We start from the raw sequence: 24,666 nt of genomic DNA on the forward strand, positions 1-24,666 counted from the left end.
GTTTTCATAATGTTTGTCCCCTTTAAGCCTTTCAGAACAGCTAGATTTGCATTGCAATTAAATTACACCCTAGTGAACATATGGAACAAACTGGTTGCACTAGATTTTATTTAGGCGTATCACAGTAGAAACACTTCTCAGAATGTGATTTGTCAAAAATTTAGAGGACTGTGTGCCCTTTTCATTCTACATCAGACTTACGTGTCCATGTTGATCTGTTATAAAATCCCAGTGGAAACCCTTCAAGATTTTGGTTGCGATGCGAAAAAAGATAAAGTCTATTCCAAAGAGAAATCAAGTGTGAACTCTTGCTGAGGGTTTTAACATTTTGCTGGCCCATCTGTTCTCTTAACAGTGAAAATCAAGTCTAATTAAAGGGATTATTGTCGCCATCAAATCTCACAGAAACACCATCAGCATCCCCGGCACTTCGAAGCAAGAGATGCAAGCTGTAAATCCGTCCCTTTACTCTGCCTGCGGGCAACATCCTGCCCATTAAGCTGGCACCTTTTATGAGTTACATGCCCCACTGATACTGTATCAATAAATAATGAGAATGCAAACGGCAAAAGACAGAGCCAAGTAAAAAATAAATGACTAAAAATTGCCAATGAATGCTGGCAACAATAAAATCAATGCTGGAGAGACAAGAAACATCCTGAGCAGAGCCAGACGAGACATCAAGTCACAGGGATCTGCGTCCGTGAGGGAAGAAAAACTGTCCGGAAAGACAACATCCTGCGTCAGAGCAGAGCTGCGAAAGATGCTGGGACTCTTATGAAGCATCAGATGTATGAGGAGCTTGTCAGAGTTAAGTGTTATTGTGTGTGTTGATGAGGAAGACTAATCGTGTAACTACAGATTTATCTGGATGTATTTGGCTCAGAGAATGATAGGGAAAGAAAAGCAAAGAAGTAGACAATATCCATCCACTGATGAAAATATCATTTCTGTGTCAGAAACTGCCAAGTTGTTCATGAAATTCCATTTAAATACAATCACAAATAAAAATGATTGACATTCAGTTTTTCTTCTCTCACTCTGCGTTGCTTCCTCTCCGAACCAAATCTCTGCATTTCTTATTTAGCTCCCTTTTGGTTTTCTTTGTCTTTTTAAATCCTTTGAGACCAGGGCTGCCGCCATAATGAACAACTCGCTGAAAGATGGATGAGGGAACTTCTCCGAGGACCCTTATTCTCAGCGAACGATTAAAGTTTAAAAAGAATAGGGAAAAATGGGCTCTTTGAAAAATCTTTGAAAGGATTAAAGGGGCTGCTTTAAGGCAAATACCAGGTGGATACACACGTTCTACCCACCCACCTACATGCATGCAGGCACAAGAAAGGCTTTGCTTAGAAAACACACAACATTTATCAAGGATTCAAGTCAATTAGCCAGCTTCTGCTATGGCTCCTGCGTAAATAGGATTTTTGAGCAGCTGTGAAATTTTTACAGCCTGAATTTGCTGCTTGGCAGTAAGAGAGTCTTCCTCTCCTCTGTAGGGACTAGAGGAGAGGTCTCTACAGAGACATATACTATGTAAAAAGACAACTTTTTTATTTTCATTAAAAAAAAAAAAAACGTCTCCATGTTGATCTGTTACAAAATCCCAGTGGAAACCCTTCAAGAGTTTGGTTGCAATGCGAAAAATGATAAAGTCTATTCCAAAGAGAAATGTTTTAACTTTTCATTCAAAAAAAACAAAAACTGACATTTCTGTTTTATGTCAATCTGTACCACCATTTTTGTTTTCTTTATGAATAATTCCAGAACTGGATTTTCCAGAAAAGGTGTTTCTTTTTAACAATCTTCAAATTCTGAAGTGTACAAACATTAAATTTGCCTCCTTAAATGTATGACTTTCATCCTACGTTTTGGGTATCTTTTCATAAGCCTCACCCACCTTTTTCCAGTCACTCCAACACAAAGACTTTGCTGCCCAAAAGCCAGTTTGTAGCTAATTTGATGCTATGTCAAGTAACATTGTCTGGAATACAATATTCTATCCAACTGTTAACTTTCTTATTGATTTCTTGAGATGTTTAAATATTTTCTCAAGGTTTTTTTTTCATTATATGAAAAGTAAAGTTTTTGTCTCAAATTGTCATATGGCTTTTTATTTTATTTACTGAAAGATGGATTCTTCCTCTTTGAGTGGCCCTTTAGCCCATATTGTTACAGGGCTTATTTTAATGGAATAACAAAGCTGTTATCACACTAAGCCAGTATCTTCTCAAGGTTTCTGATTTTGATCTGGAGTTGATGTGCATATTTGGCACAGCAATTTTATCTCTAGGACACATAAGCCCTCTCATTCCTAAACAGTATGAAGGCTAGACCTTTACAAGGTTTACAAGGTGTATAATTGTTTGAACAGATGAACACCGCGCAATCAGATATCTGGGAACAGACTGTGACTTAATCAAGCCTTAGAACTGAATGTAAAACAGCTGTAATGGATCTGGGGACAAATGAGGAAGGACAAAGTGACCAAACTCAAGAAATTACAATGAAACTTGAGGATAAAAGGAAACGCTAAGTAAACAGAGCACAATGAAACACAACAGACTGGGAATCCATAAACATGAGCAACTCAAGAACAGATGTTAACAGGGAAATCAGAAGTTAGTGCAAAAGACAGGAACACAATTTATAGCGCATAAATGGGCATAATGACATTGCATGAGTTTATGAAAGTATAATTAGCAACCGCTTCTCATGTATTAGGCTTATGTAGTTTAGTCCCATATTATATTTAATTAATTTCACCATGCCTTGTAATTTCATAGGGCAAGTGAGTAGCTGATTTAACGATTGTGCTTTGTGTTGTGTTTGTCACTCACATCATCTTCAATGAGCTCCATGATGAAGGTGGCCACACTGCCATTGATGCCAATGAAGAGGTTGACGCAGGTCAACACCACGTAAGCCGTGCTGGGAACGCTGAAGATGAAGGAGGCTGGATACATCATGGGTGTGATGGCCCATCTGATCAGAGCAAAACAAGACAGAATCAGAGACATACCAGAATAAAAACTTCATAAAAATTCTGTCCAACTTCAAATTTCTGAGAGGCAATTTTCACACTGGCCCACACTCATGAAAATAACCACCAGGGTTAATAGTGGTGGCAAATATAAAATTAGCAGCTACTGAATCCATGCAATTTTCAATTCATGAATGTAGATTACCAGGTCAACTGTGCCGGTTCACGACACCAGCAGCCTCTATCACATAATTTGCATTTCAAGTAAGTGACCCATAAAAGCGTTGCAAAATGGATGCCGCCCACACTTGGCAGAGAGCAGATCAAGTTCGGTTATAAAAGGAGACGAAGTGAAACGTTATGAAGTGGAGTTGCGGTGGGTTATCCAGTATCACTGGCAGATCATCTCCATAATTTTATGCTCTTGCATGCAATTTATGCAAAATATATGATTTAGAAAATATATTTACATGAGCTAATCATTTATTTTTAACTGATTACATTTCTTTCACAGATGGCTTTCTATCAAGTTTCTGTGTCTGTTAAGTTCCATTAGGGTTTACTTTGTGGTGCAGTAAAACTTAAGCGCTGTAATAGTTACAGAAAGAATTTATTAGTCACAATGAAAAAAGAAAAACAAACTAAAATGTTTCCATTAATGGCTTTGGCCTGAACTTTAGAGACACATTGTAGAATAAAATTAGATATATTTTTTAAATGATTTACTTATAGGGCTTTTTAAAGGTCAGCACTGAGATCTTTTGCTTTTTTGCCCTTTCTATGTGTTGTTGTATGCATGCATGCGGGGGGGGGGGGGGGGGGGGTGCGTGTGTGTGTTAACTTTCTGGAAAATATGGCAGAACAGACTGGGTGTTATTTATATAGCATAGAAATGACTTATTGATTGTCACTGGCTATGAAACTTTGATTATTCCATCAAAACAGGAAACACTTAGAAAAGCATCAATAGTTTTAAAATAAAGGAATTGCAATTGCAATTGCAAACTCTTATATTATTTTTTTAAATCCACTCCTAAATTCAGTACATTTATTCAGTGGGGCACAGGTGCAATGCTGTGTTTATTTTCTGCCAAAATCCATGACCCATCAAAGAGCTTTTGATAGAAAATTCACGTTCACAAAGCAACAACTGTAACATAAAGGCCACCAAATGAGTAGGATGCTGTGAAAAACAAGTGAAATCCTGGTTTCACAAACTCTTAGCAATGAGAAGACACCATCTAAATTCAAACTTGGATATTTGTGAGGCATGCCAGGAAAACGCCTCTTCTGGTCTACCATAACAATCGTACTAAATGCTGCTGGGACTTTAATTGAAACCATGAGCTGTCACAAAACAGTTTCATCCATAAACCGGTCAAAATGATTACCTCTCAAAGATACCACAGGTCTTCCATAAATCACAGCTCAGGCTAGCAATTTTCCACACACATGGAAGCTCTTAAAAATGAAAACGGTCAGTGCATAACCAAAGAAGGAATGCAATGGCGCTCTGTGGGGTTTGATATACAGCACAGATGAAATGACAATCTAGAAACTCCTAAAGGGAGAAACACATGTGGCATGTGACACCTTCGTTATTGTTTTTTTCTATTTCCAAGTATAACTGCTACTGAAGAACTGATGCTTGGCTAAAGTCCAGTTCTGTCTTGAAGCTCTTTAGTGTGACTTCTCCAGTGTGTGTTAGTGGTGAGAAATTATGTGAGTCAAACAGGCACTGTACGGAGCTGATCTCTGAGTGTTTTGGGCTGAAATTTCCCAACCAGCTGGCCCTGCAACCTGTCTATAAAAGCATCACACTCTTGAGCAGTAACCTTGGATTTCCTCTGCACAAGTCGGATGATACGGAGTTTTGACCTGCTCATATAGGTCAATCTGTTAACTGTTCCAGCGAGTGTTTAATCACCAATAATGTGGTAAGGTTGATCTTATTTCATTTATGGGTATTTTTCTTACCTTTCATGCCAATAAATTGCATTTTAAATGACTGTGGACTTAGCGTTAACAGCAGCTAAGCTAAACCTGGCAAAAGGCTAGAGAACTCAGCCACAGCAAACTGCTGATGCTGATTAACAATTAATATCCTTATTCATAGTGTTTTAATTACATTTTGTCCTGATTTTCCCCTTTCCAACAATCTTAAGGATGCCCTGATTAGTGGGATGGTTTCTAAGATGGTATGCAGCTTGTGGTGTTACTCAAGGACAAATGAGAACACAGTCTGTTGTATGTGACATGTAACCAATGAGAAACTGAGATTATGGAAGCATGGAGGTAAAACAACTGCCGTGCTGAACCAGAAAGTCTGGTGGACATCTGTCACGTCTTCTGTTGTTTTTCTCTATTCAACTTAGTCCACAAACTATCAACACTGCTTTATTAATAATTGCCCTGTGCAATAATTTATATTTATTCGTAGCCAAAATGAGACTCCTATTGCACAATAATGTTAACCTGATTTATTTCGGTCCTGTTATTCAATATTGCCTCAGACAGTGAGAGTAAAACAATAACTGTTAGACTGATGAACTAATTCAGATTTACTAAAAACAAACAAACAAAAAAACCAACCTTATAGCAAATGTGTGACAAAAACAGAAATTAATTAATGTGACTATGAAGATGGGTGACAAACACTTCCAGGGAAATTGAACATTTTAATTAACTTACCCATAAAAAATTAGGAGCAGTATCAAAGCGGGCAGATTCGGAGGTGAAACGTAGGCTTTTTGTTGAAAACAGAGGAAGATCACAATCACGATGAAGCAGGGCACGATGTAGTTACACTGTCAAAACAATCATGAAAATAAAACATGAGCAGCGATTTTAAGCAGACAACTTGTGTTTATTGAGAGAAGTCGGCCAACAGAGCACCAACAGTTGCACTGCAACACTTTGACAATGTTTTTTTATTAATTTTTTTTCTCTGACTGATTATAAAATCAGTGAATAACTTTTCAATTAGCACTTAAGTGTACCCAGCTTTAACTTTCTAATTAATTCAGTGATGAAGAGACGCATTTGCTTCTCTTTGAAGTAAATGTTTTCTCAGTGACACACTGAACAACTGTGCTATGATACTGTGACATTTTAATATATGTATATATATATACAGTATATACATATATACAATGAGATGCATATATCTCATTGTAAATTTATTCCATAATGAATAAAAAGGTGTCAAAAATAGTGTTAAATACATATTTAGAGTTGGTAAAGATAGACCTGGTATACCTAGATTTGACGTATGGAAACGGCTCAGTAGGGCATTTCAAAACATCAGTGCTGAATCTCTACATTTAGTCAAAATAGCCTTTCCTTTCACTGCGGTAGCAGCCTGGAATCTGTATTTGTAGCTCAAATCAGCTTGATTAATAACTTTAACCCAAAGTTACATTATCTTAAAATCATAATTTAAACCCTAAAATATCCCCCAAAAAATGTAATTCTGTTTTTACTACTTTTAATAGACATCACTCAAAACTAATCTTAAGAATAAATTATTGATCTGTACATTAAGGAAATGGGGGCAAGGGGGGAACAAAATCAAAAACAGATAATGAAAAACAGATAATGTAGCAGAGAATATTTTAGTAAATAAAAGCAATGATAAGTAAGGAGAGACAGAGTCTGTGCCAACAATAAAAAAAAAGGAAGAAAGAAAGACCATGATTTTTAAAATTAAGTTTTTTCTGAACTGGATGCGAAAGTGTTCAGTGGTCACGGTATTTTCCGCGAAGCATCTGGAGTTTTTTTCACAAGAGACTCACAGCAGAAAGTAGTTCATACTTTCAGCACTGTAAACAACAAGGCAACTGAAGCATCATATCATGTGGTGTTACACATATACATACACACATTACACAGGTAAATCCCACATCAAAAATGCATCAACTATAAATGAAACATCAAGCATAGCAACAGCAGAAAGTTTACAGGAATAATTGCAATAATGTAGTAGGTGGGGGCAGCAATTGTCTTTTTGTCTGAGAGGCGTGATCTCTTCCACATTTTGAAAACACTTGCTTTAAACTTAGTAGAAAGCTTGGCAGATATTGAGTTTAATGTACCTTCTTCGTGCTTTAGAGAGTTTCCAATGGAGACATGTTCAATATTTTATCTTTTGATTGTATTTGTTTGGCAATGCAGTCCATGTCAGAATACAAAAAAAAAAAAAATCTTTACTCTGACTCCCTAGGTGCATTTGTCCTCCACTTAGACTGCATTTATTCACAATAATGATGTGTGCCCTGATGGCATTTCGTTACCAAAAGAGCCTGATGAAATGTTTACTTCCATGATGCCTGAGGGAAAGTACCAGTAAGCCTGTTGAGCATAACCAACGGGGGCAGCTGCTGTCGATAATTACGCCTCAGCCTATTACAGAGTATCAGGTAAAGCCCTTTTCCCTGTGGCCAGGGCTGTCAGAGCTGCATTATCAATTACAGTGGGTTGAAATTTTTCACTCATAGCCCTAGGTGGGAATAAAATCTTTCGGACATCAGTGAGTTAGATTATAAAACAAGAAATAAAAGGCCTTTGAAGCGAACCTGGAAGGATTAAAGATCACATTTTTAGCAGCACATGTTCAACATTATTAATTGAGATTTAATCCTTTGAGAGCTGGAACAACACTTACCATATCCCAGACGAAATTGGTTAACCAGTAGACGGTCGGGTTTACACCGCTGACAAATTGCAGATGCTTGGCTTTGCTCACCCTCTCCTGGATTAGAAAGAGGACGAAGCTGGCAGGGATGAAGGACATGGCGAAAATAACACAGATGGACACCACCACGTCTGTAGAGGTCGTCGCCCTGCGGATCAAGAGATAACATTTTAGATTTAAAGTGAAGCAGAGAGGCAAGTGTACACAAATAATAATAAAAAACATACGTAGCATTTTATGATAGACATGGATGTCTGATTTTGAGCTTTAAAGTATTTATTTAAACTGTTCTATTTTCCATGCCGAATAACTTAAATACAACAGTTGGGTGCATAAGGTTAGAGTTAGCTTTGGTTTAGATAATTTATAATGTAGTTTTATAGCACTTCTAGTGTTGCTCATTTAAAATAAATCAATGCATAAAATCAATCACTCAAATACAAATTTTGGCTTCAGAACCTCAGTGTGATCAGCTCGGGATCAGTGAAAAAGGGATTTTAGACTCTGTGCGCATGCTTTCTTCTAATTCTACTTAGCGAGATGTACAAACAGAAAACACCTCATCCCCATTATCTTATGCCATGGATAATACGTCCAAATTTCTGACCATTTCTAAAAAGTTTTGACAGATGTGCAGATGTGCGTCCAAGTGCAGCCACATTATGGTTCGCTTCAAAACATTCCAACGATCCCACAAACTTCAAAGAACCTCAGAGGAGCATTTTAATCATACACTGGTTTGGTGAAGATATACCAAACCAGTGGTATATCTTACACATTAAATACTTAAATATGTATTTTCAATTTAATGTATCCCAACACAAAAGTGTATACTAAGTAGTTCACTTTTCATTCACTTTATTTATTTGCATGGCTCCATCACTTGCATCCTCATAATTTCTCACTAGTTTGCAAACCCCACATTTTGTCCCATTTTTTCCCCCAATCACACCAATATGTTATAAGTAGAGGACATTATTTCAGACAAAACAGAATTTGTTTTTTTGTAAAACTGTCTATGATTAAGCTGACCTTCATTTCATTGCCACACATTCTTTTTAATACAGTTCTCCTTCTAAAAGGTCCTTCAGTCCAACTGCTTAATTAGCACTGGATAAAAATGATTTTCATTCTTTAACCCCCGCTTTCCGGTGCTTCAGTCCTGCTGCATCACTTGCATATTAAATCAGCTGCCCCTGTCACATTTATCATTGACAAACAGGCACCAATTACAACACATAAATACAAAATAATTTACACCAAGTTGGTTCCGGCCCACGTTTCTGCCGCTTTCAAGGGGCTGTGGGGAGGTAATGCAGGGGACGGAGCGCTGAATGAACTAGCTCTGAATGCTTGAAGGTGGTTAATTACTGTGAAAAGAGGACAAGCAATCTGCTAATTAACCAATAATGGAAGAACAAGAAAGATGAACAGTGGGAGGAAAGCCGGATAGAAGGTATTGCTCTCCTTCAGGGCATTTTTATTGCTGAGGGCTGCAGAGCAAAGTTTTAAATGCAGTGAAAGGAGGCTGTGGTAAATATAGAATATAAAACATTTTTGCACAGTGACCAACATGTGGATCATGCAGGACTGTACAAGAAATACAGCAAGTAAGTTTGAAGCTACTGGGGTAAATACCAATCACTAGAGGTTCAGTTTTCCAATATTTTTATAGATTAATTTGTTTTACAGTCTCTTAAGCTGAATGTTTTGTCATCTGCCAGAGAAAACACTCCAGTGCAGGTAAGGAAACGCTAGATTTATTTTGAAAATAACAGAAGAAAATTAACAAAGGTGCTATTTTTGTATCGGTGCAGATGAAGAACAGTGAGCACATAAAAATTAAGCTGGAATTTTACATGACTTCTCTTTTACTTTGAAAAAGCACTTTCTTTTTGTTTTTAAACATCACACAAGTTTAAAAATGACTGCAAAGCATAGAGGTGTCAAAACAAACTGGTTGATGAGTCCAAAAAAATAACACACGATTAGAAATTACCTCAAGAATTGCACAATTACTGTCTGTTCATAATATTTTTTTTTTTTTTTTGTCAGAGGCTTATATTTAAAATCCCCTTATTGCAGATTATTTGAGAAACAGAAGACTTTGTTGGATGCTTTTTTTTCTTTTTAATGTATTAATTTCTAACATTCATAAGCTTTTGGAAGCCCATCAAACCTCGTGGAGAAAATTGTTAAGTTACAGCTGCCACTCATTTGGGGTGATGTCTAAAGAAGTCAGTATGAGCAGCAGGTGAGGCGGAGAGCTCTGTATAATATAGCTCTGTGTTTAGGATCTTTTGTCCAATCAATGGTGGTGATCATTGTCACTTCAAACCTAAAAGGTCTCTGGTTTGAATGTCTGCTGTGGTTTTCTTTGGTAAAGTTGTCATGTTCTACCAGTAGTTATGGGAGATTTCTCAGGGTACTTCTTTGGTACCAGTACTAAGTCATTCATAGTTGATGAAATTATTATTCTAAAATGTGCTTAATCATGAGAGTTTATAATATAGATATTTCGCCTCTTAGTTTTCTATGTCAATACTTTTTTTCCAGACAAATTACACAGGAGGTTTTGTTCCCTTAATGAACATGGCAGTATTTATTTTTCACATTTTCACAGACTGAATAGTAAATGATTTTTACCATACCATATTTCCAGATTGAAACTGTCAGATATGCTGACTCCTCAGCCTGCTTTTACCAACTTTTACCAACAAATAATGGGGTACAGCAGTTTTATTGATCTTTTCTTGCTTACAGCTAAAAACGGTGAGTGTGAGCACAATGTTTCATGTAACACTGTCATTCTGATTAAAGAAGCAATGTACACTGAGCTTTACTGCTGTGCTTAATCGGGTCCCTTCCCCCACTTGTCAACTTTTTTTTATGCCCCAACACCTGTCTGCTTTTTCAATATTAAGGAGAGTGCCATCTAATCTTGAAATCATAGCTCTTAAATTATGTCACGCTCTGGACCGCGAGATAAAAAAGAAAGAGAGGCCCAGGCTGAATCTACGGCAGACAGAATGTCGTAATTATCTCCGGGCGCCACCTCCCTCTCTAACTCAGAGCTGTCGTTGGCCTACAGGCACTTCATAAACACCAGACTGGCTGCAGATTGGGAGAATGGATTGAAACCAATCTCAATGGAAAGCAAGGAGCCTGTATTTTGTTACGAGATATGATTGTGATTATCTGCAGCAGATGGATGTAATGCTACAGCCAAAATCAACAGACCATGATGATGATCGAAAATACACAGGACAAGCATCTCTCCATTCATTACTCAGTAAATGAAGTATTAATATGCTGTAATATGCAGTGCCACTAATCTCTTATATGTAGAGTTTATGAGGTATTAGAAATGAATGGTGCTAATACTATAAATGTTGTGATCATCCATTGATTTGCCCACTGCATTATAGCCTTCTCTTCTTCCTTTGTTGCATTCCTTGCTGCCCCTCTTGTCCTCCATTTCCAGCTCTGCATTTGCAGATCAAAATATATCTAAATTACACTTGAAGTGTGTAGTTTAACATCTGCTTAAATGTTAAAACGAAGCTAAATTTGATCTGCTTACAAAACATCTCAAAGGCTATTTAGACAGTCAATAGCTGAGATTGGAACAAATAACCCCGATGGGACTGTAATACCAAAAGCATAGTGGTCAACATTCAAATTGTGGTAAAAGGGATATTATTGTCAGCAGTGGTACTGGCTAAGCTTAACTGGTACTAAGGTGTCCAAAGAAAATATCCCCACACCAATACACCACCACCAACGGCTAAAACGGTTGATAAAAAGCAGAATAAATCACTCCTTTACATCCTTACATTCTGACTGCCAAGTAAATCTGACAGCTAAAATCAAGACTAATTGTCCAAGCATCATTTTCCTATTATGTTACTGTGCAGATTTGGTGAGCCCGTGCATATTGTTCCCTGTTAAGTTCCCTGTTCTTAGCTGACAGGAGCAGCACCCGTTATGGTCTTTTAGTGCTATAGACCAGTGGTTCTCAAACTTTTTTCAGTGATGTACCCCCTTAAAAATATATTTTTAGTCAAGTACCCCCTGACACGGGCAAAACATTTTTGGAATTAAAAAGGGGTACAGTGCTGTAAAATCACTGTCTGATTTATTAAAGCCAAACAACTTATATCAGTGAACCTGACAAATACATCCATATTGCAAACATTGCATGGTTAAACAAAAAAGAAAAACAGAAGACGGTGACCACCAGGAAGGTATAAAACCAGTCAAACCGTTTTATTTTAAAGGGTATTGAAACTAAATACTGAATATAAAATTCATTACATGAACACACATTTATATTTTATCAAACTTTTCACAAAATAATTTTTCCCAAGACTTATTATGAGGAGCCTACTGATTTTTTAAAGATATTTTGAAAAGCTTCACGTACCCCCTGCAGTACCTCCACGTACCCCCACTTGAGAACCACTGCTCTAGGGTGTCCCTACGCTCTTTCAGGTCTCATACTGATGTTTCCAGTTTTGTTAGAGCCAAATTATAGACAGCGTTTCACCAGGAGACCTAGAGTGAGGAGCCCCGCCCCTTTGCCCCTTGCGCCTCAGACAGAGTTTGGTGAAAAAGATGGCGGTCGTTCTTCGTTCGCTAAAGCTGTTCTTGTTTACAGGTTAGTAGTGTGAAGCTGGTGGAAACTGTCCCCGCTAAAATGTAAATTTACAAGTTCATTCGGTGCTGATTTCGTAATTACTTGCTAGACGTGTTTAGACGTTCGAGGGAAAAAGAGTGATTTTGTTTCATAATTACGGTTTGTAGCTATAACGGTCGTAAAACAGCCGTTATAGAAGTTTGCTACATGTATCTAAACTTCGATACACTCTCCGACCCAACCTTATTAAGATTTCGGTGGTATCCTGACGGGTTGTGTTATCTTTTGATAGGAAGTGTTAAAGTTACTCAGTTACATGTACCGGAAATCAGTTCTCATCAGTTTCAAACATTTATTATAGACGTTACCACTTTTCCCCTACTACCCTGTAATTGATTCTACTGTACTAGCTTAAGCTAGATCTAGTCCTCTAAATATGCCCATATTAAATTATAGAACTAATAATATGATTACATTTTTCAGAGTTATTACAATTCAAAGAAATTAGTAGCCTTACAATTTCACTGAACTTGAGGAATAGTTTTCTTTTTATGTAAATCTGTAAGATTTAAATCGATTGTTGAATTGTTTTGATTTGGCCCATGGATGCTGTCACAGCTGGTGTGGGCTGATGTTGTTTATTGAAGTAGATGGAATATGGTTGTTTTGGAGCAACGGAAGGACACATGGACATGAATGCACAAAGGAATGTTCAATGTATGATTGCATGATTTCATGATTTTGACAATTTGTAATAAAACAGACAGAGTTTGGGGAAGAAAACGGCGGTCGTTCTTCGTTCGCTAAAGCTGTTCTTGTTTACAGGCTTCCCACTCGGAAGAAAGGAGAAGAAGAGACAAAACAAAACAAACATCAATTGTTACAACTGTTTCAATACAGCTGAGACATGTAACATAGGTATAAAAAACATTTTTTCTGAGGTAACAGCCTGCGATGTCATCGATGACATCACGTCCGTCCCTGACTGTCACTGATGACATCAGACCGACAAAACGAACGTGATGTCATCGATGACATCGCAGGCTGTTCCTTCAGAAGTGCTTGAATAAGACGATCACGTGGTAATGTGAAGGCCTGTGAAGGCCCTCGCACCGAACGTGGACGCGAGGGCCTGTGAAGGCCTGGGATCCTTCAAGGACCTGGCCTGTGAAGGCCCTCGCACCGAACGTGGACGCGAGGGCCTGTGAAGGCCAGGGATCCTTCATGGACCTGGCCTGTGAAGGCCCTCGCACCGAACGTGGACGCGAGGGCCTGTGAAGGCCAGGGATCCTTGAATGACCTGACCTGTGAAGGCCCTCGCACCGAACGTGGACGCGAGGGCCTGTGAAGGCCAGGGATCCTTGAATGACCTGACCTGTGAAGGCCCTCGCACTGCCACGTGGACGCGAGGGCCTGTGAAGGCCAGGGATCCTTGAATGACCTGACCTGTGAAGGCCCTCGCACCGCCACGTGGACGCGAGGGGACTATGAAGGCCAGGGATCCTTCATGGACCTGGCCTGTGAAGGCCCTTGCACTGCCACGTGGACGCGAGGGCCTGTGAAGGCCAGGGATCCTTCAAGGCCCTGGCCTGTGAAGGCCCTCGCACTGCCACCTGGATGCGAAGGCATGTGAAGGCCCTGGCCTGTGAAAGCCCTCGCACCTGTATGCGAGGGCCTGTGAAGTCGTGTAAAAGTAGTCTCTGCTCCTTCCATGCGTTGCTCTAGGGCAGTGGTTCTCAAACTTTTTTCAGTGATGTACCCCCTTAAAAATATATTTTTAGTCAAGTACCCCCTGACACGGGCAAAACATTTTTGGAATTCAAAAGGGGTACAGTGCTGTAAAATCACTGTCTGATTTATTAAAGCCAAACAACTTATATCAATGAACCTGACAAATACATCCATATTGCAAGCATTGCATGGTTAAACAAAAAAGAAAAACAGAAGACGGTGACCACCAGGAAGGTATAAAACCAGTCAAACCGTTTTATTTTAAAGGATATTGAAACTAAATACTGAATATAAAATTCAGTGCATGAACACACATTTATATTTTATCGAACTTTTCACAAAATAATTTTTCCCAAGACTTATTATGAGGAGCCTACTGATTTTTTAAAGATATTTTGAAAAGCTTCACGTACCCCCTGCAGTACCTCCACGTACCCCCAGGGGTACACGTACCCCCATTTGAGAACCACTGCTATAGACAATTGGCTGTTCCCTTTCTTTCAACGTGATACAGTTTGCTTACTCTCGTCTCACCGCAATGCGCTTTTATGTGTCAAACTCCCAACTAAAATTAGTGTGATACAAGTGGGGCTCTGGAAATGTGAGCAAAAGAGTTGACTTTATACAGATAACGAGAAAATTATGAACTACAGCAACAATCTTGATTCTTCAAACTGTTTTTCACTTACATGCAAGGAGCAATTTTGCTACCAGGTGGAAAATGAACCTAATGAGGGAATGACAGCAGAGGGAAATTCACCTTAGCAACACATATTGGTAAGTTGCCAGGTAAGGACTCCTCTCAGTCTGATTCTAGTTGTTACAGGATTTTCATGATGAGGATGGCAAAAATAGATTAGTTTTAGATTAAGTACAGTCAGAATTAAATAATTAAATCTCAACTGTCAAGCCAATTAAAACATAACTAAACACATTTTAAAAATAAATCCCCCAAAATCATCCCACTGCATCTAGTTGCTTTTTGCATCTAGAAAGAAAGCCATAGCACCTAATTAAAACTGGAAATCAAACGCATCCTCTGATACTGCTGCAAAATGTGGTATTAAGACCAATGTGCCAAATATAGTTACATTTAGATCAGAGGCTTTTTTCCTTTTTAAAAGGACATAAAATCTGTGAGAGGCTGTTCTCCAGTTAAATACAGGAAATGACACTTAACATAGTGTCACTTCTATAGGGTAGTTGAAGGTTCAGTGTTCAAAAAAAAAAAAAAGTGATCCCAGTTGGAAACTTCCCAGTAACAACACAAGCCAAGAGCATGAAACTGTAAGTTTGACATCTCGGAGATGGAAAAGTTTTTTTGGCCACCAACAGCAGAAGTTACAAATAAAGTTCTCAAATATAGTTGACAAAGACTAAATTTTAAGAAGGAAACTAAAGGTAAACATTGCAGTGAGTCTGCTGACAGTTTCTTTCACCTAACAGTAGTAAGAGGTCAAAACACATTTATATCTAGAGGATATATCTGGAATCATCAAGTAAGCTAGCTTGCATGACTTTTCTTATAATGTTAGAGGAAACATAAAAGCCAGAAGGGAACAGATGGAAGTGCACATACACGTAGGTCAGGGATCTGAAACCACACACTTCTTGCTGTGAGGCAGTAGATTCTCTTACTGCACCATCTTCCTAATGGTTTACATACGGAAATTATACTTTGTTTGAAATAAATGAAATCATCTATGCTTTCATTAAACAATGGCAATGAGTTAAATAATATGCAAAATGAATCAAACGAAAGCAACTTTTTTCTGTTGTGACATCATGTATGCTGGTGTAAAAAAAAACAAAAAAACATCTTACATGAATTTCAATGTGATTAGAGATTTTGTGGGACATAAAGTCATGTGATGTCTTTGAAATATATGTGTCCCTTTTTATGCATCGCTGAGAGAATTTTGGGGTAAAAAATAGAAAGTGTAAGGGGGGAGGTGTTGCAACAACATTTCATGATTTGCTAAACCATAAAAAGGTTTTCCTGGTAATATTTGACTCTTGAATATTTGGGACTCGAGGTAAAAGGCCGTAAGCAATCTCTGACACAAACTTTATACAAAACCTTTTTCAATGATATTTGTAAGCTTTTATCTGTTTTGTGCATTTATTATGACTGTTTGATAATGTAGGAGACCTCAGCATCTGTGTTGAAAACCCCAAAAGTATGTTAGGGGTTGATGTTTATTGTTCGTTTTCACAATTGGTGGTTATATAATGTTCACACATACAGTACATTGTTGTTGAAATGTCAAATTGTTGCGCCATTACAGAGTACAATGCTTTTCATTGTTGTACCTATGCGTGGCCATGAGGTAAGTAAAGCATCCGCATAGTCTAATGCACATGTGTCAAACTCCAGTCCTCAAGGGCCGCTGTCCTGCAACTTTTAGATGTGCCTCTGCTGCACCACACCTGAATAGAATAATTAGGTCATTAGCAAGGCTGTGGAGAACTGATCTACACAAGGAGGAGGTAATTAAGCCATTTCCTTCCAGCATTTCGTACCTGTGGCACATCTAAAAACCGCAGGACAGCGGCCCTTGAGGACTGGAGTTTGACACCCCTGGTCTAATGTGAGATTAAGTATTGTCATTGGAAACTTTTGAGTTGCAGTAGAATGTTTTCTGTAGCGGCGGTGCAGTCATGTGGCTTGGAAGGCATGTGAGAGCTGTTGAACTCGTGTGGTGGAATTTCTCCAAAATTATCTCTAGCAAGCTGGTTAATGTGGTGATCAACCCGAACACACTATGGTGTTAAACACATAGGAAGATGATTTGGGAGCCTTATTTTTCCATTCCATTATTTCTTTCAATTCCACTGAAACAAAAGGCTGATAGATAATATTGTGAGAAGGGTAGAAGAAACGCCAACAGACTCTTTGTTTTCACTTACATGGCTGCGGAGGAGAGCTGTTCCTTGGTGAGATTTAGGGGGTGATTAGAAATGGAGATGCCATGGTGGCGTGGTTCCTCTCCCTTGGGAAGATTTCCTCTCAGGATGCCATTGTTGGCCACACTAAGGAAGGACACCATGCCATGCCATGCCTGATTGTAGAACCACACCTACAAAACAGAGAATGTTCTAGAAGTTACATGAGATCTAGCATTTATCTATGTATCAAAAATTTTGAAGCAACATTTAAAAAAAATATTCCAAGATCAGAAAAAATAGATTAAAATACATGCTTCTAATAAATTATAATTCACTTATAAATGTGTTATATAGTAAAACATTTATCATTTTTCTGAAGGTATGACTTAATTTGAACATAGTTAAAAAGGTAAGGACTATTGCAAAATTCAGGTGATATGATATGATTCTCTCAAGATTTACTGGCATACGCTGCTCAATATGTACAAAAATACCCCTCTTTTTTTAAGTGGCATAATCTCACACTAAAAGATTTTAGAAAATTCCAATACATTTTAGTACATTCATTAAATAAGGAAATGAATATTGCATTTGTAATTTGCCAACAAACTTTCTGGTTAAAATTTTTGGCACCTACAGTTGTGAAAAATCAGAACACCATTTTTAGTTCTTTAAAAAATATCATTTACATTTTAAGTATATTTTTTATATCTGACAAAAAAGTCAGATAGAAGAAAATCAAATCAAATCACCTAAAAAGGAAAAAAAAAACAGCCTCTACAACTCTAAGCAAAATATATATACAAAAGGTGTTTTATAGTTGAGAGAAAGTGACGCTTTCCACCATCAGTGTGTGTGTGTGGGCGTGTAAATGCGTGAATTACTGAATGTAGTGTGAAACACTTTGGGGTCCTCTTGACTTGGTAAAGTGCTATTCAAGTACAGGCCACTTACCATTTACTATTTGCCCCCTAAAAGTTTATGTTACCCGGTTTGGCAGTCAAACCCTCAGTGACTCTTCTTGTAGCCATCTACCTCTCTTTTAAAGGTTACCCTGCTACTCATTCAAGAGGGAGATGTTTTAGGAATTTCTTGAATGGACAACCCATTTTAATCACCCAATAGGATCTGGATACAATCATGATCTGAGCTAAAACAGTCCTTGGTAAATTTACAATTATGTCATTGTAGGTCATTGTAAGCTCATAGTATACAGTAAGTTAAACTTAAAGCTTTAGGCTCACCTGTACCCTTTCCATCTTCAATAAATGCAGAGAATGCTTAAATTAAGTAAGACACAAGTCTTAAATCAATGTAATTCTCTTGTAGAGTATGGAATGACAAAAGTACCATTTCTCTACTTGTTAGCTATCAGTTGGAGTCTGAGAAGCCAATGCTAGCAAGTGAATCTGCTAGCTTGGTTGTAAGCCATTGCCTTTACCAACAAACTTGATAATCCTTTTATTCTGCTGTGACTTATTTCTTAGCTAACATGAGTTGTATCTGGTGTGGTCTTCTGTCACTGTGGCCCATTCAATTGATTCAGAGCTTGTATTCTGTGGAGCAGGTTTGCATAGCTGCTGTTACCACTCCACATTCTTGAACCACTCCGTTTATTCTCCTCTGAACTCTGATTAAAAAAAACAAACAAATTTAGTCAAACCAATTCCCAATTACTGGACATTTTATTTTCTCTTTTTTAGAATATTCTCTATTAACTTGGTAATGCACAGAGACCCCAGCATGTTAGCAGTTTCTAAAATATTCAGACTAGCCCATGTGGTACCAATAACCATGCTGCCTTTAAAGCTACTTAAATCAGTCTTTCTTCCTCATATTGTTAAACAGTTTCAACTTCATTACGACATATTTTACCATACACAGCCAGATGCTGCTATGTGATTGGTCAAGAATTCAACAGGTACGTCTGCCTAATAAATAAACCAGAGAATCTATCTTACTATAATGGCCATAAAGAAGCAAGTGAAACAGATTATGAGCATTTGTTGTTGGATTAGGAAGATATGCTATGATCTATAATAAAACAATGGTACTGTGGGACACTCCTCTAATGTTTCGTGCTGCAGTTCTGTGCTTCCAGTCCACTGCTAAGCCAATTTTTTTTTCACAAGAAAAGAGTTCAAATGGCATTCTGAGCTTGTTGGGGGAAGTGTGGACCATCAAAAATAAGCAAAACTTATATTTTTTTATTAATTGGGCATCAGCCATCTCACAGTAAAATCCTGATGCGACACAGCGCGCAAGCCGTGAAGCAAAAATACTTTTAACACATTCTTTTTCATGTAAGTGACTCTCTGAGCCTTTGGTTGCTGGGGAGCAGAAGAAGGAAAAAAAGAAGAGGATGAAAGAAAGTGGGTGTGAGAGAGGACTCCCCGTTGGTAGTTGAGCGATAATTAAGAGTGGATGGTGTCTGAGAGCCAGCCTAACACAACGCGCCATCACAAAGGAGCCTGTGAAGGAATTAGCACACACAGACACACATGTGTGCACCCTGCTTCGCTTTATCTCAAAAAAAATACCTGCATCTTATCAGAAAACCTCTCAAAAACATCAATGGTTCATTCAAGACAGACAAGGTTTGAGAGCACGAGGCTTGTCTACTAAATACATAGTTTTGACAAGTAGAGTGGAAACATCCTGTTAGAATTTTTACTTTTTAGAAAAATTAAAGAGCATTAAAGAATTCCATGGAGGAGAGAAATCCCCAGTAAGAGAAGTGTTTGATGTTTGTAGGGGGGATTCGACATAATTTTATAATTTAAAACAAATTCACTGAATTTGAACAGTGACTTGGTTTTTCTCTTTTTTTTGCCAGTTCTGCTTAAGGATATTCAAAAACATCAAAGATTGGTTATTTTAGTTCAATTTAATGGGGACTTTGTTCATCATTTGAGCCACTCTGTCTCAATTACTGACACTTTCATGAAACTATCTTCATTTTCTTTCTTCTTTTTTTGTGATTTAAAAGTCTAAGATGTTAACATTTATAACATACTGCCTTAATGTTCCCTTTTTTCTTTTAATCAATCACAGTTGCTCTCAAACTCTAAACCATGTCTATGTAGCTCAGGATGTATGTTCAGAATTGATGTCTCACTTGGAGGTAAATCCCCACATCAGTCTCAAATCTTCAATCTGACAGCTTTTTTCCCCAGTATTGCCCTGTATCGGCTGTATTTGGCTAAGTGGGAGGAGTAGTCATTTTGCAGTCCGAGAAGATGCTCAAGTATTACTCATGACATTACAATTTATGACACGCTAATGCAACATTTTAATAAAATGCCTGTGTGCTCCATTCCCTTTTAATCACCACAGTTCCCCCAAAAAGCCCCAAATGCACCACACTCATTTTCACCTCTCCCGCCGTCACACTTTCATCCTCTTTAATTTGACGTAACGGTCTCAGAGTGTTAATACGATACCTTGACATTGTCCCTGGTTCCAAGCTTCTTCAGCACCGTCTCGGCTCTCTGCAGGGTCTGATCAGTGACGTTATCCTAATAAAGATGGGGAGAAAACAAGAGAAAAACAATCCTGAGTTGAAACTTAATTGGATACCCTTAGAAAAGCACCAGTGCTCTTTGAAATGCAAAGTGTGAAGCAGAGGGAGACAAGAATTAAGACTTCTGGAGAGCATTAGGGAGTACTGAGCCACTTATTTTACTCAGGCTTCAGGGGAAATAAAATATGCCCACCATATTTCTGATTGCTTTTTTTTTTTTGACATTTCTGGATTTGTTATGCAAAATAATTAAAATGAGTGTCACTATTACCAAACGGTGCCTTGTAAATGTTGCCAAACCCATTGAACTCTTACCATACTGTCACATTATAACCTCAATGTTTTATTGGGATTTTATGAAATGGACAAACGCTAAGTTGTGGGGTTGAAGGAAAATATTCAACCCCACTCTCAATTGAAAAAACGTTTTATATGCTTTAGTATTCAACCCCCTTTGACTTCATCACACCCAACTAAAATCCAGTGCAGTCGATTGCTTCCAAAAGTCATGTAAATTAGAAGATAGAGTCCATTGAATAGTAGAGCATTGGATGTGTTAAGTGGATGTTTTTTGGACATCTATTTTAACATAACATTCCTGACCACATGGTGAAGACAAATGGAGATTTTCAACTTTTCGCAAAGTGCTGGTAACTAAATCGATACAAAAAATAATTCCCATCGCAACATCTGAATACCATCTCTTACCTGGAAACCATACTCAATGGATGTCACTATCCGGGAGCTGACAGCACATTGAAGAGTTATGGAATATGTCTGTGACCATATTAGGTTACAGACTGTTGCAGCTAAAATAAAGACTGCATTCTGCAAGACATCCACTCACTAAGGCGAAGGCTAATAGTATCAGAAAACTCCTTACTCCAACTTTAGTTGGAGAAATGTTCCCTGATTTCAAAACTTTGGCTCAAGTGGTGCTTGTAATTCAAGTGTCCAGTGTGGCGGCAAAATGGATTCAGCCTCCAGATTAATATAAAAACACCCATGAAAATCAACTGTCCAAGGCACACAAGTGGGTGGGCAACTCAAGTCCATGTATACCAGGAGGAAATTATAAGACTGCTTTCAGGTCACAGGAAGTGAATCATCCATAATTTAAGTGCAATTGTTTATTTTCATTGTTCATATACAGTTGTTGAGGCCAGAGTCAGTGGTTTTTGTCACTGTGGAGAAAAAGTCATGTTTTCATCTGCTTGACATGTGGCAGCACAATGTGGATTCTCTGTTCAGCTTCTTCAAAGCTAAAAATTGTCAGGAATACAGTTGTGGAGAAGCTTATAATACGGTTATATTTACAAAATAATAGTTTTGAACATATCTAATCTATCATCTGACCATGGAAAGAGTAAGGCAAACTGCAACCCAACCATGAAGTGGTTGTCAACCCGAATGACAAGTTGGGATAGAAGAACATTACTCAGTAAAACAGCCAACAGTCTATGGCAACTCAGGAGATGAAGAGACCAACAACGGAGTTGGCAACATGACTCTCTAGGACAATTATTAAAGGGAATCCGAATTCAGAGCACTTCAGTGCATCACATTGTACATTTCATATTCAGTGAAACGATTTATATCTAACCCATATTCATGTATTAGAATAGCCCCGTTATAGTCAGGGCCATACAGTTTAATTCAAATTTATGGCCAGATTTGACAGTGATGTTCATAGGTGTTCATTTTCCAAAGAAGAATGGGCACAAATTTTAGCCCCTATAAGTGCAAAGATGGTAATAAGCCTTCTAGGTGTATTTGTAGCAAATGGCTGTTTTATAAAGCATTTAACTAAGAGGTCTAAAGAAAATACAGATCACAATTTTCAGGTTTTTGTTTGTATGGAATTTTGAAAACCCTGTTTTGTTTTTGTTCCACTTCATATTTATGTGTTCCTTTGTTTTATTATAAAAGAGAAAATTCAAATGAAATGCACTGGAATTAATGGTAGCAATGTCACAAAAAATGTGAATAAGTTTAAAGGCAATGAATTATTTTACAGAGCGCTACAACTGTTTAATTACCTCATGTACTCAATCATCCAAGAAAGACAATTAAATAGGATAATAAATACTTTTCAAAGTGGTGAGGAGATGCAAATGTTGGAGGGAGAGCAGACTGGACAGGTTGTATTAAAAGCTGCTGCCCTCCACTTGTGCATCATGTGAAATGAGCCTTGAGATGAGGGCGCGAGATGATGGGCGTCCGATTTTCAGAAGTGGCATGCTGACACCACGCAGTTGAGCCCAGCCGCGAGAGTGCTGAGGACATTACATGTGTGATATAAATGCAAATGGACCTCCTGTTGGACTCTGCCTTCATCAGAAGCAAACGAAAGGAGCGGGGAAAAAAAGAGGTTGTGTATGCGTGTGTCGGTGGGTTGCAGAGGGAAGTGCATGCAGCATCAGAGAAGTCTCAGGAGGTAAAGTGTCAGTGACAACTGGTGTGGGAGGTGGGAAAAATAAGAGGAGAGAAATCAAGAAAGACATCCCAAGAATGCAGGAGTGTGCTCAGGTGCAAATTCTTGTCTGCACTGACACAGCGGCAATGGAAAGGAGAGCAATGGACAACAAAGAGACATCTCCAGCTCTCGAGACAGTTACAAGGGGCTTATTTTTCTCCATTCTACAATCGTTCAGTCTCAAAAACCTATAACGCACAGTGGCGTTATAGGCTCTCCGAAGTGCAATACTTTGGCTATTCAGAGCATTTCTTGTCCTCCTTTCGAATCATTCTGCTTGCATGGCTTAACAAAATGTTTACACATCATTTCAGTAAGGCAGCATGAACTCATCATCTTCTTCTGTATCAGTGTTGGGGAAAAAAGGGGACGGGGAAGAGCTCGGAAATCTCTGCTGACAGAAATATTTGTTGAATAACATTCTCTCTGTTCCAAGTCTATTCATGCACGGGGCCGAGAACAAGACTCCTACGCTTGTCTGTGATGTATCCCACAGCAACAACCAAAGGAAATCTTCTTTTTGTGTTTGCGTGTTTCGCGTTTTCACTCCACTCTGGCATGAATCGTGCCAAGCAGGAAAGAAGAGGCTCCAGTTGGGAGAATTCCCGAGGATTAGCGGCAACTGAAACAAGATGAGAAGTGGGCCAGCAGCTGCCTGAGTCTAATCCTTGACAAACTCCTTCCTGCTCAACAACAATGACAAGGCTAGTTTGGCCCGAAGACCCCAGTCAATGCCGGGGTTCACCACATACCGCTGAAGTGTGCGAGGGAAATCTTTTTGACCATTTCACTGGTCAAATTGCCTATTTGGCCGTTTTCATGTGTGTGTGTGTGTGTTTATGTTGCAGTTGTCCCCTTACTCAGCAAATGGTCAAATTTTTAATACATTCTCATTCCACATGTTGGTAACTAAAAGCCCATTGTGACAGTGGCTCGCAAGGACTGGAGTTGAAAACAACTTTCATATCTAGGTTTCAAGCTGAACATTTCTGATGTACAAAGTAAAGTTGTTTGAGAATGTATAGTGTCACTCACATAATTTTTAAAAACCCACATCAGACCCTTTTCCAATAAGAAACATACTAAAGACTACTAGGTCAAGCTAACAACAACGCTCTTCAGTGTAGATTCCATCACTGTGTGAAGAAAACTGAAAATTGGCTCTTTTCAGTATCAATGTGGTCTTTAAAGGTGAAGGGTGCAGAAGAACAAAGAGGCAATTTAATAGGAAGATATTTTCTATTTAATCTCTGGGAGGAAGGTTTATTGGAGAAGAATTATTCTTTGTTAATATTCTTTGTTAATATTTTTTCTTTTTATAATGTCTGTCTACCACAAAAGCTGGTGAATTTGTAAAAGTCAGATTACAAATTCACACAGAACTGTTTTAGCACACCATACTGATTGCTAACAAAAGGTATAATTCAACATGTCCACTTCACAACACAATCTTTGTTTTCCGAATTTCTGAAAAATTACTAATCCTTGCTTTTTTCCACCAAAAGTTATCTTTCCATGTTAAAATGAGGTGCAATACAAAATATGTGATATATTTTGTGTGGACAGATCCATTTTTGATTTGAGAGGTTTTGGAAAACATGTAGTGAAACCTGCTAAAAATGTTTGATGTTATGTCTTCATCATAAGCATGCCAAAGCTGGCAGCGTATATGTTGCGTTTTTGCTTCTATATCCTCTCTGGTACAAGATGTTGTATAGTTTTCCACAAA

The 24,666-nt window shown here is 38.2% G+C and overlaps 1 protein-coding gene across 4 annotated transcripts in view; it reads right to left on the minus strand.

The window, feature by feature from the left end:
- The window catches only part of LOC111610924 (ATP-binding cassette sub-family A member 1-like), a 222,433-nt gene that overhangs the window by 46,370 nt on the left and 151,397 nt on the right, over positions 1-24,666 (minus strand). For all 4 annotated transcript variants that reach the window (XM_023346037.1, XM_023346038.1, XM_023346039.1 and 1 more), the window contains exons 35-39: positions 20,382-20,456; positions 16,960-17,129; positions 7,650-7,827; positions 5,678-5,793; positions 2,844-2,988 (exon numbers count right to left, since the gene is read on the minus strand). In XM_023346037.1, coding sequence (XP_023201805.1) covers positions 2,844-2,988; positions 5,678-5,793; positions 7,650-7,827; positions 16,960-17,129; positions 20,382-20,456 — 684 coding nt within the window. The remainder of the gene's footprint in view (positions 1-2,843; positions 2,989-5,677; positions 5,794-7,649; positions 7,828-16,959; positions 17,130-20,381; positions 20,457-24,666) is intronic.

Source organism: Xiphophorus maculatus, chromosome 14, assembly GCF_002775205.1.
Source record: "Xiphophorus maculatus strain JP 163 A chromosome 14, X_maculatus-5.0-male, whole genome shotgun sequence".
Classification (NCBI taxonomy): Eukaryota; Metazoa; Chordata; class Actinopteri; order Cyprinodontiformes; family Poeciliidae; genus Xiphophorus; species Xiphophorus maculatus.